Here is a 17209-nt window from a genome sequence, read left to right on the forward strand (position 1 = left end):
ACAATATAGCTTAAAGGTAAGAAAGACGAAGAACCTAGCCTCACTTCTCACACAAGAGCACCTCAGGACCTTTTCATTTGCCACTTACCTTCACTAGTCTTCTGGAAGGCCATTTGAGATGACGGACGTTTATGATTTTTGTTTTTAGGCACATATGTCAGAAATGCAAAGCATATGTCAATAAAATAATCGTGTTTCACCATATTACTAAAAGACTCACTGCTGAGAAACACAATCGGTCACATTTTAAGCAACCAGCCCTGGGACATGAAGTTTGCTCAGGTATTTCAATGTTATAACCTCTATGAAGCTGCCAGTAGAATGATTCCAGTTTTTGGTTGAGGTTACCCCCTCTGTCCAGTTTTATACACACCCTTACAGAATCAATTCCATTAAGAATTCTAGGATTCTAGGTACAGCCTTGAGAATACCTAGATAATTTATAGTTTGATCCAAAGCCTTTTGTAACTTGGGTCTGTAAATTAAGGGTTAGAGAATGACACATTTTGAGACTGGGACTTTTAATTCAGAAAGGAGAGTGGGAAAAACAGATAATAACACAAAATCTAATATGTGATTACTATGATTAAATATCAGTTCTTACTGAGTCAGAATTAACATTGCTAATATTCATCTTATCTTTAAAAACTTTTAAAAATTCAAAATGTTAAAAATTACAGAAAGGCATTTATTTTATCTGTACTATCCCCAAGATCAAATACAAGGCTGTTTTCAGCAATGGTTATGGAAAGTAATAAATCCATAAAACAGGCAGCTGAACTTACATACAGTATTGATATTCTCTTGGCAAGATTATAAAAAGTAAACGGTGTAAATCTTGAATTCTGCGTGACAAAGATGAAAAGTAAACCAGCCTGGAACAAATCCCATTAGACAGTATTTAAAAGCAAATCACAGAATTTCTTATTAAACCAAGCTGCAAGTAGCAACTTGCCAAGTAATGGGAAAACATGAATAAAAATACAGAAAATGTAAATATTGGTCACTGCATCAACTCTAGTTTCCTTTTCTCTTGGCTTGATGCACTTTTTTTTAAAGAGAACTATGAAACCAAGAATATAATTCAGTATCTGTTTACTTCTAAGAATACCAGGCAAAACATTCACCATATTTACTGAAGTGCAAATTAAATGTTTTTTTTTTTAAAAAATCTGGGCATAAATCAAATTGGTACATTATAAATCCAGTAGAAGCTATTTCATTCCAAGAGCCTTCTGGGTAATTTGGGTTGTGGTGTTTGAAAAAAAAAAAGGATTCTTTTCTATGGATTATATGCCTGAGCAATTCCCCTTTCCTGTTTCTAATTCTTCCTTTCTTCTCACAGGTAAATACAGCTCAGCTGTACTCTTCAGAAATGCTAAAACAATTGAAGTCTTCCCAGTGAATAAAGCTACATCTTGATATAGGGGTCTCTGGTTTGACCAGTAAACATGTCCAGTGCCAAAGGCTACATTTCTTAAGGATTAAGGATTCTCCTGTTTGAAAAGAGATTTCATTTAATGATACGTATCGATGGGAAATCCTAGATATGTTGCCTTATCTTCCACTCAGCATTCAGGTAAAACCAGGAGTATCAGTGCAAAGGAAATCTGATCTATTTAAAGGCTGCTTTTGTACTTGCCAGTATGAGGTAAAGGGTCCATATGGTTGATGGGACTCAGGTTTATCTTTTCCAAGAGGAAATAAGAGTAACAATATACAGGCTTGCTCTCTGCAGTAAACATGTAGGCAGAGCTTGCTTATGCCTCAATAAACAGGAGCACTTCTTGGGAGAGTCAATTTAAAGTCTGCAGAAGGACTCTGCCTGCCCTTCAAAGCATCCATCTTACATCACTAGTGGACCTTAGACAGCCTAGAATTATGCCTGCGACATATTGGCCCAATGTTATCCCCACTGCTACCAACCCCTCTAAAGCAGTTGGTGGGAGTGGAGAAAACATGTCATAATTGTTTATTCTTCATGGTAGTGGCATGCGGATGGGATTTAGGGGTTACTATTTTTTATAGGAAAGGAACAGATAAGGGATAGACCGCGGTCATTGAAATCGTCTAAAGGGAACAACTCAGCTTTATTCTCACTCTCAGAGAAGAGAAAAATAAATAAATAATCAAGGGAGTAATAATAAAGAAAACAAAAGGATTAGGCTTTTTAGCAAAATATTTTTTTCTTTTTTATTACGAAGGCTGGGTTTGATGACAGACTCTCCTTTGATGACCGCTAAACAAGTGGATTAAATTGCTGAAGAGTATTTGTAAATATCGAGAACATACATTTTACTTTCCAGTGCTAAAACACAAGGAGAATTCTAAAGTAAAAATGAAGTATTGGATGGGAGATGACACTGATAATCAGTGCTTACTATGAATGATGCTTAAGTATCAAGTTGGGCAAAGTAAATGAGGACCAAGATTGTTGGGGGCAATAAGCTGACTGTAATAATGCCGCTGGTGTGTGTGTGAAAGTCCTAATAAGCAGGCATATACATAGAATGAAGGCTACTGCTAAGCTTGTAAGCCGCCCTGAGTCTTCGGAGAAGGGCGGGATATAAATGGAATTTTTTTAAAAAGTAAAAAGTCCTATTTTGCTTGAAAACCTGAGTTAAATACAGAAAAATCAGACATGAGATAAATTTCCCCCGATAAACTACTTCCAAATGTTTCAAAGAGGAAAAAAAAACCAGTATCAGAACATCCTCAAAGGTGAGATTCAAGAGATGAGGAGAAAGATCAGTAGCTGAAAGCAAACGAACCAAGCATGAGATGATGACAGGGATTATGATCATCTTAATCTATTAAATATATAAACTGCCCAACTCCCAGAGATTACCCACATCTGCAATTGTAGTGTAAGAATCAAACGTACTAAATGAGGGATAAGCAATGTGATGCCAAGTACCAGGACAGCCCATAGTAAGGACATCCTGTTTTGTTTTTAATGGCCAAAAGCTTATCATTTTTATACGATTTGTAAGACTTCCATCGCTAAATGACACGGTCATGTGATATACCATTTTAGAACGGTATTGCTTAGCAAGTCTCTGGTCCCAAATGCCATCGAAACACAAGGATTACCTGTACTAAGGATAAAGACAGTCCCAGGAAAAAAAATAACCTTTTTTTAAATATTTGGGGGGGGGGATGGGAATCTCTAGTACAAATATATTTTAGAATTATTTTAAACAATGTCATTTATATGAATCCCTCATCTTCGTAGTTAATATACAATGTAAAATAAGCACATGGACTTGAATGGACAATACTTCAATTAGTGAAGCATTACTTAGATTACTGAGATTGTGCAAATGGGAAAATCTGGTTTAGGGGCTTTTCGGCTGCAGTTAACTGATTTCAAGAATCCCTTCTCTTACCTCTTCCTTTTCCCATTTGGCTGGTAATATACTGATTTTAACTGCAGTTGAATTAAAGTATTTTGTCCTGTTGGTTAATCTTAGTGCAGTATGATGCAGTTGTCACCAATAATTCTCTCCATGGTCTCATTCTACTAGAGGTGGGTAATCTATTCCTAGAATTTTACCACTTTAGATTGCAAGTAAGAAACCAAATCATTTCTCAAACAACAAAGCACATAAATCTCTGAAATTCCTAGTCAAACCTTTCTTCCTAATACACTGGAGATAAAATTTATACAAGATTGGAAGCTGTGTATAGGATTTTTTTAAATTTTTGATTGTAGAATCATACCAAAAATACTGAAAGCATGAAAATATAATAATAATAATTTCTCTTTCCTATCTATACACAGGTTTTCTTAACTGCTCCAATACGCTTGCAATTTGTTTTTGAACTATGCTGATTTGACTTTGTTTAACGTGAGCTCAAAATGCACCCTAACTGCAGCAAATCCTATTGTTCCTTAAAGGGGACCCTTGTGGATATTTGGAGATAGGAAACATGCGGGTGGGGTGGGTATTTGAGGAACTGCTTGTGTTTTCGAGATGCGATTACAATACTTTAAAATGCAAAATCTTTCAAAGATTAAGTTAGGAAGCAATGCCAGGTTACATGGCTTTTAATCAAAACCTTGAAATACATACATGCAAACACACAGAGACATGAGTATTTGCTATGTATGTTTTGGCCAATTGGTTTTCTGCTTAGGTCTGAACATCTTTCCAAGAGAACCTAGAAGTCATCTAGCATCAGCCCAGAAAGAGAACAGGAAATCGCAAATAAAATCATTAATGACAAATAAGGCTGGGCTCCATTAATAGAGGGATAGAATCAGGTTCATATCTAGTGTTAACAACACATTATAATATCTTGTTAAAACCACACTTGAAATATTGAATCCAGTTGCCATGATATAAAAAAGATGTTGAGACAATAGAAAGAGTCCAGAGAAGAGCAACAAAGATGATTAGGGCAGAGGTCCACAATCTTTTGGGCACCAGGGACCGGCTCCATGGAGAGAGGTTTTTCCACAAACCGGAAAGCATGTGGTTTTGTGTGCTGCTTGTTTGTGCAGACTGGTTGCTGGCATGCCGCGGCTCAATACTGATCCATGGACCGGGGATTGGGGACCCCTGGATTAGGGGACTGGACACTACAACATATAAAGAACGGTTGCAGGAATTGGGTATATCTTGTTTAATAAAAAGAAGGATTAGGGGTTACATGATAGCAGTGTTCCAATGTTTATGGGGCTGCCACTTAGAAGAGGTGGGGGGGTCAACCTATTCTCCAAAGCATCTGAAGGCAGAACAAGAAGCAATGGATGGAAACTATCAGAGGAAAAATCCAACCTAGAACTAAGGAGAAATTTCCTGACAGTGAGAACAATAAATCAGTGGAACAGCTTGCCTCCAGAAGTTCTGGGTGCTCCATCACTGGAGGTTTTTAAGAAGAGATTGGACAACCATTTGTCTGAAATGGTATAGGGTTTCCTGCTTGAGCAGGGTGTTAGATTAGAAGACCTCCAAGATCCTTTCCAACTCTGTTATTCTGTTAAAATCAGAGATTAAATTGAAGAAGGAAATCAGGGTCAAAGAACTGAAAATGCAAACATTACACCGAGCAGCAATACAGAGACAGTCCAGGAATGAAACAGCACTAGCACAAGATTTATATACTGCTCCATAGTGCTTTACAGCAGACATGTCAAACACAAGGCCCAGGGGCCGGATCCGGCCCGTGAAGTGGTTTCATGTGGCCCGCGAAGCCATCCTGGAAACAGTGAGGGAACGGCCCCCACTGCCTTTGCTCTGGCCCAGAGACCCTCCTTCTGCCAGAGACCCTCAGATCTGTCCCACTCCTGCCCAGGCCCCCCCATAGGCACCCTTGATGAGAACGATGTAGAGCTGGCCACGCCCACCCAGTAGGCCACGCCCACCCTGGCCATACCCACCCGGCCCCGAGGGCAACCGCAATGCTGATGCGGCCCTCAATGAAATTGAGTTTGACACCCCTGCTTTACAGCACTCTTTGAGCGGTTTACAACATCAGCATGTTGCTACCAACAGTTTGGCTCCTCATTTTACCAACTTCAGCAGGATGGAAGACTGAATCAACTTTGAGCCAGTCAGGATCGAAATCCTGACTGTGGGCAAAGTTAGCCTACAATACAGCATTTTAACCACTGCGCCACCACAGCACAGACATTTTCTGCTCTAGCTGTTAAGATATATAGGCCAGGTTGAGCAGATGAGGAGAAAAGTCCCAACTTTACAGAATGCCTCCTCTGAAGAGGAGACCTTCACCATCAGATTCATTCTTACTTGTCTATAATCTCTGCTATCCCTGCAATATAGTGAGAACTGTCCTTAAACACCTTTATATTTTCTCAGTTCCCATTATATACTGCTCAAAAAAATAAAGGGAACACTTAAACAACACAATGTACTGTATTTAATAGTAGGATGTCTTATCTTGTGTTCCCTTTATTTTTTTGAGCAGTATACTACATGTGCAAGAAAAGTTGAACCTGCAGAATTTATGTTCATTTCGGCTCAGTTCTGCTATGGAAGTAAACCTGTTATGAAGTGGCTCACTTAATTAAATACAGTCTTAATTTGTATCACTAAGCAAAAAAAAGAAGTAAACAGTAGCAAAAATATATGAAAAATAACGTGTAAAATAAATATCCAATACTTTTCAATAACAAAATATATTCATATGTTAAATTGTTAACTGAATTCACGTTAAAAAACTTGTTTTTCAGAAAATATATTAAAAAGTTACATATTCAATATCTTTAATCACAGCTGAAGTGAAAAGCATCATACCAAGTCTACTTGATTTTCACTGTAAAACTTAAGTGCTCGAAAGGTTTCATGATGACACCAACAATGCTAGTTTAAGAATTTATCCATATAATTATGAAATCAATACATTTCTTCTAAGACACTTTGAAAGTTTTTATTCTGTAGCAAAAGACAAGCATGCCTTGTGTGATTACTGTAGTTGATGTTATAATTAGTTAAATATTAAAATATGTTCCATTGCCTGCGTTTCTTTAAAAACACTGATTTGTTTAACCACATTTAGTGAGTATGTCAGGAGCATCTCTTACATCTGCTGATTGCTAAATGTAAATGAGAGTTTAATAACTATCATTATTTAATAGAAACCTATAAAGGAGCAGTGTCTTCCTTTCTATTAGGAAGAGACAGGATGCTATTTTTGTAATTGGATGCAGCGTTGGCATAGGAAAAAAAGAAACACAGAATGCAGTCTTCACTGGCCATATTTCTCACTGATGTCAAACCCTCCAAAACTTCTGGGAATCTTCTATAATGATAATTAACATGACAGAATGAAGGTAATGCGTATATATTTGAATAGTTTCTCTGAAGCATGGGAAATAACTTGCACTTCGGTATTTAGTTTATGGAAGCTAAACAAATACTGGATAAATCCCTTTTAACATCACTGACATATCATTGGGGGCGGGTACACTTTCCCTTTGAGTGAATACAAGTACTCCTTGACTTACGACCACAGCTGAGCCCAACATTTCTGTTGCTAAGTGAGATAGTTAAGTGAGTTTTGCCCAATTTTGTGACCTTTCTTGCCACAGTTGTTAAGCGAATCACTGCGGTTGTTAGTAACACAGCTGTTAAGTGAATCTGGCTTTCCCATTGACTTTGCTTGTCAGAAGGCTGCAAAGTGTGATCACGTGACCTGGGACATTGCAACCACCATAAATATCAGTCAGTTGCCACGTGTCTGAATTTTGATCACATGACCATGGGGATGCTGCAATGGTCATTAGTGTGAAAAGAGTCATACAGTCATTTTTTTATCGTGCCACTGTAACTTTAACCGGTCACTAAACAAACTGTTGTAAGTCAAGGACTACCTGCATTTGAAAATTGAATTTTAAATTGTATTTTAACAAAGTGAATGAAGACTTCATCTACCATATTATAAACGATCAGCAATAAACCATGTCTGGCAGCAACTACTTACATTATTGCAGAGAGTGCAACTCTAAGATTGGGTCACGGTTGAAATAAATTAGCTATTTGTTCTTTAGAGAAACAGATGAACCTTCCTCATTCTGCTGACCCCCCCCCCCCCCAAATGCTCGGGAGCTACTACAGTTAGAATTCTCAATAGGTTGAGCAGAGAATCCAACCTTTTCACCAGAATGATGAAACATGTGTTGCACTCTCATGACAGAAGATTTGTCCCTTTTGTATCAGAGTATGGTGTCATGGCAAATTTATAAACGGGTAAAGCTGCTGTCTTTGCAGCACACACTTGTTTTTGTCATTTGACTCTTGCCTTTCCCCTGCAGACACCTAAGCAGATATGGAGGAGGGGGAAAAAAAGATGGTGGCCACGTGTATGACATCAAAGCCACAATGCATATAAAAACATTTGGGGCTTTGATCCCATGATGGCAGCTGGCGTCTTGACTTTTTTGACCCTTCCACCCTTAATTAATATTCCTGGGAAGCACAACTGCTGGTTGCTAAGACTGAAACTGGCTCATATCCCTGGAACCTCTGAACCCACCAGACCTTAGAACATTGAAGCAAAGCAAAAAAAAAGAGGCAGATTAAACAAAACCTAGTATCATCCTTTTCACCAACCATTGTTTTCCCACAAAGCATTCTAAACATATGATTACCTTAAACACATGCATTTGGAACACAATAGGAAAAAAAAACCGCCAGGGAGGAGAGGAAGGATTTAAAATGGGCAAACTAACAGAGAACTGCATGCCTATACTATAAATCTCTCACAAGGTTTTTTTTTCCCCTCTAAGAAAAATAGCTGTATGTGTCACATATATACAGTAGTTGCACTATAACTGAAAGAAAATTGGAAAGGTTGGACGGAAGTTTTGGGGTTTCCTGGAGTTATTTCCAGAAACTCATTATGTGGAAGCATAATGTTACAATCCAACATATGGGTGGAGGTGGAAGGATGCGATTTTCTTGCAGCTCTCTACATCCTGCAAATACCTTCCCTTCCTATTTCCGTCTGTGGAATATTTCCTCTCCCCATTTCTTCTTTTCTAAATGCAATTTGTTTGTGACAAATAAAAAAGGGATGATGTTCTGAATAATCTGCAGATGTCAAAAGGTCTTGAATTCAACGTAACATAGGGCAAAGGAAGTGTTCTGTTGTCCAAATTAAAACTTGTTTTCTACATTACACTTAAATAAATAATAATACACAGTCCATATAAAGATAAATTAAAGAACTATCAAACCAAAGTTAGAACATGTGTTCAAAGTATATATATGATTGCACCAATTTCTTTAATCCTGCTGGTCTGACAGGTTTTAAATTAACCCTAATTTACACTGTGTCCCAAGAGCCTCAATTCAGACATTGGCCTGATAGGGAAAAGATGACCATGTAGAAAGACGCAGCCTCTACAGATTCAGGCAAGAGATCTGAAAGGTGGCTTTGTTTAAATCTAATAATCTGGGACTTAGGAAGGAAATACAGGATATCATCCTAACAATTAAATAAATAAACCCTAAAACCATCAAGTAGAAAATATGTTAATGAGTCATGACATTTGGAAGTCTGTACCCATCTCTTGATTTAAAAGTGGCAACATGGCAAAAAAAAAATACAATACAAAAAACACACAACAAAACCTCTTACCTCGAAGGCAGAGAAATGTAAGGAAATCTTCCGTCTTCGGCTTCCTTTTGGAGAGGTCAGAGATCTGTGTAGCTGGAGGGGGCAATAATGGCTCCACTATCTTTATTGGAGTTGTGCTGGGACTGTTTGGCTGAGACTGAGCAAACTTTCTTTGTGCTTGCAGCCTTGGCCTATGAAAAAAACACAGGAAACACAAATGCAGTTAGAAGAAAGCAGGGACTAAAACAAAAGACGTAGAATTCCAGTTATAAAATCTTAAAATCAGTGTCAATATAATATTCTGTCTTCACCGGGGTTCTTAAGATGTCCATATCGGTTTTAAACGTACTGAGGATGCTTGAGTTGTTGTCCCGTATAATGTAAACCACTGAGAGTCATTAAGAGTATGATGGAATGCATATTTAATTAATAAACCAAAAATCACTACTGTAACTTAACTTTAAAAAAAATCCAGAAACTTGCTTTAAAAAGCAAAGATCCAATAAAGAGCTTCAAGAAAACAAATATGTACAACAAATATGCTTTTTGGAAGATCTGGAAGCCAGTGAGAAGAATGACAGCCGTGAAGCAAAAGGATGGAGTATTTTTACTAGTAACAACATTCAAATGCAAATTTTAAATGATGATGGTAATACTAGTATGTCAGGAAATTGCACAGCAGATGTCCAAATGGAGTCAGAAGGTGCTGACACGAACTTGTCTTTTTATATAAATAAATAATGTTAAGATATTTAAATTTAGTATAGCTAGAGCAGTGGGGTTGTACAGTGAGCAAGAACATACAGATGTGGTTGATTGGTTGGAGAATGCCAGGTCCTGTGTGATATCTCACTATACAAATCCACTGCTCCAGCTACTAAATTTAAACATCATCACATAATAGGTGATTATATATATTATTTTTTTTAGTTTGCTACAGCATAATGCTTGCTGGCATTTTAAATCTATATTGTTTTGCTGCCAAATTATTGTTATTTCAAACCCCTTCTAGAGCTCATATTTCTTTTCTTCTTCTTTTTTTCTGCATTTATAGCCAAATACAAAATACACGTGTGGCGTAACATTGTTCAAAAGCTGCACCCCTAAGTTCTTATCTCTTTCAAACATACATAAATGGTAGGGCTGAAAAAAAATATCACTCTCTATTAATCAGGTACTGTAAGCTGTTAGAGATGGAAGGCTTCATTCTATGTAACCATATTCCAGCATTTTCATTTGAAACCGCAAAAGCATTTTCAAGAGATATGCTGCATAATTTGTACTAAACACTGATTTCTTGGATCTGTAGTATGAAAGACCCCATATCATCTACTGCTGTCAAAAGGCCTCATTCTTTAAACATTATCAAAATAGTAGTTATGTCACACAAGCAACAGAAGAACTGGTCTTTTTTTAAAAATAAAATCACCAGTTGTGATTTTTTTTAAAATCACAAACACAGAACTCCTTCGATGATATGAATCTATACTTTCTCAGGAGGAGATAAATACCCATCTGTTGGATAGATCCTGAATATGATGAACAAGACCATAGCACAAACTTAAATAACCTGGTGATGTCCTCTGTGCCACCTCTGCCCTGTAACAGACCTCCCTTCAAATTAGATTTTTTCCCAGTCTTCCTAACTCAATCCAATTACTTGTCATATACAACAAACTCTATTTGGCTGTCCACTGACAGAACATCTTACAATCCCAAAGCAGCTAAAGTCAGTGGTTTTGTAAGGGTGGAAACTGGGCTGAAATTGAAGCCAAGTTCCTATCATTTCACCAGCTGATAATGAAGGTGCTCCTAATTTCGCTCCATATTTTTTGTTCTCCCGCAACACACAATGCAATATTATTAAAAGTGCCATCTTCTAATACTTAATATAGTGTGTTTCTTGCAAATGTCCTTAAGATTCTCATGATGTAGGAGATGCCAAAAATAAAAAGCCTCTCCCCAACCCCATCAAACAATAAAAAATAAATAAAAAACAAACACAAAAAAAGCAGACCACCACCGTTGCCACCAAAGTTGAAGGTAGAAACTAGTCTAAGAGAATACCTTGGGCATTTAGCTCATTTTTAGCTGTGCTAAACACATTTTGTCATAATTTTCCTTCTAATCATGGGGGATGGTGGACTTGAAAAAAACTGAAGTGCTGTGCCGTGACCCCTTCCTCAGTCAGTGACTTATCTCTCCAAGATTGTTATGAGAGACACTGCAGGAGTGGACAGGAATGCTCAATGCCCATCTGAGAATTTTCATTGCTCACAATGATTTGAAAACAAATAAGCAACATAAGCCGCAGCCCCTCCAATGGACCAGTTCTGCAATTTTGGGGTGTACCAGGCTCGGCATTAAGAAAGCAAGATGCTGCTGTGGCAATAAGAGCTTTTTTCCAGAACTTTGGCTAATGCTTGTTCATGAAAAAAACTTGTCTGGTTACACGCAACAATTACAGACTATATGGACAAAATCAAAACTGCCTTTTTTGGGAGGAGGTGTACCCTTGAATCTATTTTAACTCCTTTTCTTTTTCTTTTCAGCAGTAATTTTTCCATGCCTTTTTTTTTAACCACTAAGAGAGAGACTGACCCAAAATCACTCAGCTGGCCTCGTGCCTATGACAGGACTAAAATACAGTACATGACCTCCTGATTTCTACCAAAGTGTCTTTACAAACTAGTTCTCAAAACTAACAGTATTTCCCCTAATACAACATGTTCATTTGGTCACTTTTCAAGTGTGCCTCTACGAATTTTGCTACGATTGTCTGTCAGTATCTGTTTCTGTAAGTTCCTATAAACTCTTGCTTATGTCATTTAGCCACTTTTGTCATCTGTTTTCCTGCCTTCCATTATTTTTAAAATAATCATTTCTCCCCCCCCCCACTGTCTCTTTACATCATGTTTCCAAAATATTTAAGCCTTAGCTTCGTTATTACTATTTCCAGTGAACAGTTCGGTCTCAAAATTCAAAAAGGAAATACAGCACAATTAACATGCTACCCGCAAGGTTTCAAGCACACTAAACATAAATCAGACTCTTAATGTGATACAAAAAAAATGCCTTTTTTCAGAACCATCCTGTCTTGCACCAGTAGTTACAAGCATAGGAGGTTAAGAGTTAGACCAGACTTCTTTATGTCAGTTACAAATCTCACCACAGTGCGGAAATGAGAAAGTTCAGGAAAAGCTAACAAGCTTATTGCAGTTGCTGAGGTTCCATGTAGTCAAATCCAAGAAGTAGATATCAGAACTGAGTATAGTTTTGTTCCAATCCAAAGATTAGCCAGGAAATCAAAAGCAGCATATCATCTATCTATCTATCTATCTATCTATCTATCTATCTATCTATCTATCTATCTATCTATCTATCTATCTATCTAATTTTCCATCATGTTTAATGGGACTGTGCATGTGAATTTATCTATGCTATAGTTTGGAAGGTTTTACAATGGTATATAGGCGGCTTCCAGAGAAGGCAAGCATGGAGCTTTTCTTGTTTCACACTGAGCCTTGGAACTGCAGAGACTCTGAGCAGAAGGCTCACCGGTATAATGCTGCTTCTGGAGGGTATTTTGATTGAGCTGAATGGCTGGGACTGCCAGCAGAGATGGTGCTGTTCATTGGAGAAGTGAGAGTAGATTAAAGTGGTTGCAGCTATACAAGTAGTGGCAATGGAGCAGTAACACATCTGCCTGCCTTTCCTGGTGAAGGAACGGAGCTAGAGAGTGGCATGGATGAGATTAGGAGAGGAGAGGAGGCAGGTGGTGTTGGGTTTAGGGTGCTGGCCCTGGGTCCTGGATGAGAGTTGGCAAGCACAGTGCTATAGGCAGAAGAGGCAGGCAGTGGTGATGGGCTAGGGCAGGGGTCCTCAACTTGGGCAACTTTAAGACATGTGGACTTCAACTCCCACAATTCCTCAGCTTCTGGGAGTTGGAGTCCACAAGTCTTAAAGTTGCCACGGTTGAGGAACCCTGGGCTAGGGAAATAAGCCAGGAGTCATGGCGTAGCATGCTTATGAGGAATATATTTCTGGTGTCTAACATTTATATCATCCCTTCCATCTGCCCTGAATACCAAGATGTTAAACTTTAGGAGGCCTAGGATTTCCAGGTGTTGTACGCAATAGCAGGTTGGTCTCTTAACAAAGCTCACCATAATTGTGATCTAATTTTGCGTAAGAAGGCTGATCTGGTGTGCATTACTCAGACTTGGCTGGGCACGTGTGTCTATGTGCCCCTCTCCAAAATGTGCCCATCCAAGTTTCAATTGTAGCAATACCCATACTTCAGCAATGGAATAGAGAAGGCAGCACAGTGTAGTTATTTTAGGGCACTCTGGTTGTTAGGGTGCTGCCTTGTAGACAGCTGGGTATTAGACCTTACTTATGAGACTGGGCCTTAAAGAGCAGTAGGGGCTATGGCTGCTCTTGTATCAATCTTCCTGTCTCATAGCAGCTTCCCTGCTGAAGCTGCTCGATGTTATATTGAGGGTGACAATAGAGCCAAGATAAAAACTTTTTTAAAAGCTTATTTTGTGGCAATAAAAGCAGAGAAATGGATCCATGTCCTTCCTGGTTCACTGCTCCATTTTGCTGCCTTAATGCAGTGGGCATGCTGAAAATGACAGCCGCTTCTGTGGGGCCACGGTGCAGGTCAGGGACGCGTGGCCTGCCTTCCTTTCCTAACATGAGGTCTGGAAGTTTTCAAAAGTAAGCGTGTGGCGTGTGTGAGGAGAGTAGGCCCAAGGCCTGCAGAGTCCTGGCAAGGTGGGACGGAGGGGAGAGGCTTAAACTGCATGTTAAGTGTACAGTAACTAAAACCTTCCAGACTACTACGGGTAACATTGTGAAAAATATGCATGATTGCAAAGGCATTAAAACCCCAAAATTGTTGCCAAAAATGACTTAATTGTATTTTGTTTCATTTAATCATTCCAGCTGAGGCCCAGCATTTGATCTTTCCTCAAACGTTTGAAGAGCTTGCCCACAACCGTTTCATCTTGACTTGGAGAGCTAATCTTCAGTCAACATTATTGTAATTTTATTACATTTTAAAGACTCCTTCACTGAATGTCCCAATAATTTAAAATAGCATGTAGATATATACCATGTTTCAGTTTGAATATGTTCCCGGGATACCCCATATTAACCTTTGCATGAGTGTTTTGTATATCCTGATTAGAAATAAAACATTAAGCAATGCAAAATACAGCCTGGAAATAAAGGATGTAAGAAAGGACAGTCTTTTATTAAAGGCTGCTATATCTCTTCTCAAGTAAAGTGGATGACAGCCTTCTAGATCAAAAACAAGAGCACTCTCAGCTAATAAAAGAGAAACTGGTTCAAGACCTAAAATTAACACATACTGCTTGTGTATATTTCTATACAGAAGTAAATTCTACTAAGCTCAATGAAGCTGATTATAAAAATGGAAGTGCATTATCTCGGTCCATTATTCATAGCCAGATAGAATAACAGGCTGTGAACATGAATTACAATTCTGAATTTATCAGTCAGTAAAAAAGCACTCTCACTTTGCAGTAACATATTTATTTGTTTATTTAGAAAATGTATATTGCCACCTATTCGCACATGGCAACTCAAAGTGGCTTACAAGGCATTAACATACACAACTGAAATGATACCATATGTAACAAAATACAAAATTAACAGAGATATTTAAAGTTTATATTATGTTTTAGAGCGCTCAATGCTTTACACACAGTAACCAGTTTGATCTAGTGGTAAGCCATCAGGTTAGAAATCAGGAAACTCTGAGTTCTAGTCCTGCTTTGGGTATAAAGCCGGTTGGGTAGTCACTCTCACCTCTTACCTCACAGAGTTATTTCTGGGGAAAAGAGGAGGAGAAAAGAGGAGGTATGTTTACCGTCTTGAGTTATTTATGAAAATAATAAAGGCAAGATGTAAATAAATACTTAAATATATGTTTATAACAGTTATCCTTGTTTTGTAATAACCTAATCCTAAAACTATTTTTAAAATTCCATTTTGAAGCTAAATTGCAAATATCATGTGTACATGTATCTTGTTTTGTATTTCCTACAATGTTCTCATAGAATATTACGCATCCCAGCCAATATTAGTGCAGGTTCGCATCCCACCAGGCTCAAGGTTGACTCAGCTTTCCATCCTTCCGAGGTAGGTAAAATGAGGACCCAGATTGTTGGGGGCAATAAGCTGACTTTGTAATAATGCCGCTGGGGGGGGGGCGAAAGCCCTAATAAGCAGGCATATACATAGAATGAAGGCTACTGCTAAGCTTGTAAGCCGCCCTGAGTCTTCGGAGAAGGGCGGGATATAAATGGAATTAAAATAAAAATAAATAAAAAAATATGCCATCATCCTGAACTGAGTGGAAGGAAAGGGGTGCTTCGGCTGCACCGAGATTTGTTTCTGAGATCAAGATTCAGAGGATAATTTGACATTATTGTCTAAGGTATAAATACCAGTCTATATAAAATCTTACATGTTTCACCCATATACTTTTATTAACTAGGTACACTGCAAATGCTACTTACTGTTAGAAACATAAAAATTATATTTCTGGGACAGATCATTTTGCTAATTCTTAGTTATTATAGTACATAATCATGATTACAAGTCAAATGATTATTTCATGGGCATCTAATTATAATCTAATTATACACCTGACCCATTCATTTTACCTTGAAACCAATGATCTGTGAATAACATAACAAGAAAAATACGATTATATTTTAATATTATTTTAATTAAAAAATTCTGTAAGGGATGTTTGTTCCTCAATATTCAGCTTGGTTAAATATGATATGACTGAGTAATATGTGAAAAATTGGCAACACTGCTTTAGATTGTTCTACAATTCTCTTCTTTCAATAGTGCTGATTAATACAGATATATTAGCTCACTGAATTTACATTTCCTATTTTATAGGACTAATATAAATAAGATTTGAATCTCATTACGGTATTTCTTTACATAGTCATAAAATAGGGAGAGAAAGAGAGACAAGAATTTCTGATTAAGCTTCAGTACGTCCACCAATATAGCTCTTAGTTCATCCTTCTACCCATATCTGTTCAAAGGTGAAATAAAGCTTGTTTCAACCATTGCTCTTCAAACAGAATTTATCCTAATAGAGAGGAGTGTGCGGACTTGCACTTTGACTTCCCCAAACCAATTTGCAATTGCTTATGTGGATTGCGAGCCTTTTGCAATGTAACAATAAATATCCCACATGGATGATTTAACTATAGAGGGAAGGAAAAAAAACCTATTCATTCCTTGGGCCTTTTTCTCTTAGAGAAAATAGGGTTGTTATCTTAACACTAAATACACACACTCTTCCAGTTACATACATTGACAGACTGGAGGCCTAGAACAATGGCAGTTTTCCCCATCTTGGTCATCATCTTTATACGTATTTGATTTCAACTTCCAGATTCCTTCAGTCTACATGGCTACTGTTGACAATTCTGAAAGAAATTTGAAAACTTGGATGGCATCCAAGTTTGGGGAACATTGGTCTGTGAAATTAAAAAATTTGGAACCATGCATATCGAGAATGCAGAGCTATGTATGGAATAAACACAACCAATAATATAGAAGATATATTAAGAAGATACCTGCATGATTAAGCAGAACAATTGCTTTACATTTGGTAAGACAGTGAATGATCCAAACCAGTACACATGTTTTCTGCTATAGCCTGTTCAGAGCCTATTGTATTATAATCCAAGTGCATAAATTGTAATCTTATTTGTTGTGTCATGATTCTGCCATATATTGATTTGGAAGGAACATAAGAGTGTTCCTTTTTTGCTTTTATGCATTGCAGCCATTATTTTTTAGGAAAGTAATAAAAGAGGAAGCTTGACTTTAAAACAGTAATGTTTAATCAAAGGCCAAACAAGATGAACCATGTTGAAATTAACTCAAGTATTCTAGTTTTACAGTTGAGGAACTTGCATAAAATATCTTAGAAACTCAAACACAAGGAACACCTCAACTACCACTAAAAAGATTTATTCTAGAAAAATAAAATAACATGCCTAACTTCTGAAATCTCATTTTTGAATTTTTCAAGAGCAAAAAATATAGCATTTATTTT

General features: G+C 37.6%; 1 protein-coding gene across 3 annotated transcripts in view; it reads right to left on the minus strand.

Annotated features, from left to right (window-relative positions):
* The window catches only part of JARID2 (jumonji and AT-rich interaction domain containing 2), a 244922-nt gene that overhangs the window by 59700 nt on the left and 168013 nt on the right, over positions 1 to 17209 (minus strand). For all 3 annotated transcript variants that reach the window (XM_083360663.1, XM_083360661.1, XM_083360662.1), the window contains exon 4: positions 9109 to 9278. In XM_083360663.1, the coding sequence (XP_083216789.1) occupies positions 9109 to 9278 (170 nt within the window). The remainder of the gene's footprint in view (positions 1 to 9108; positions 9279 to 17209) is intronic.

The sequence above is a fragment of the Vipera ursinii genome, assembly GCF_947247035.1.
Source record: "Vipera ursinii genome assembly, chromosome: 3".
Lineage (NCBI taxonomy): Eukaryota > Metazoa > Chordata > Lepidosauria > Squamata > Viperidae > Vipera > Vipera ursinii.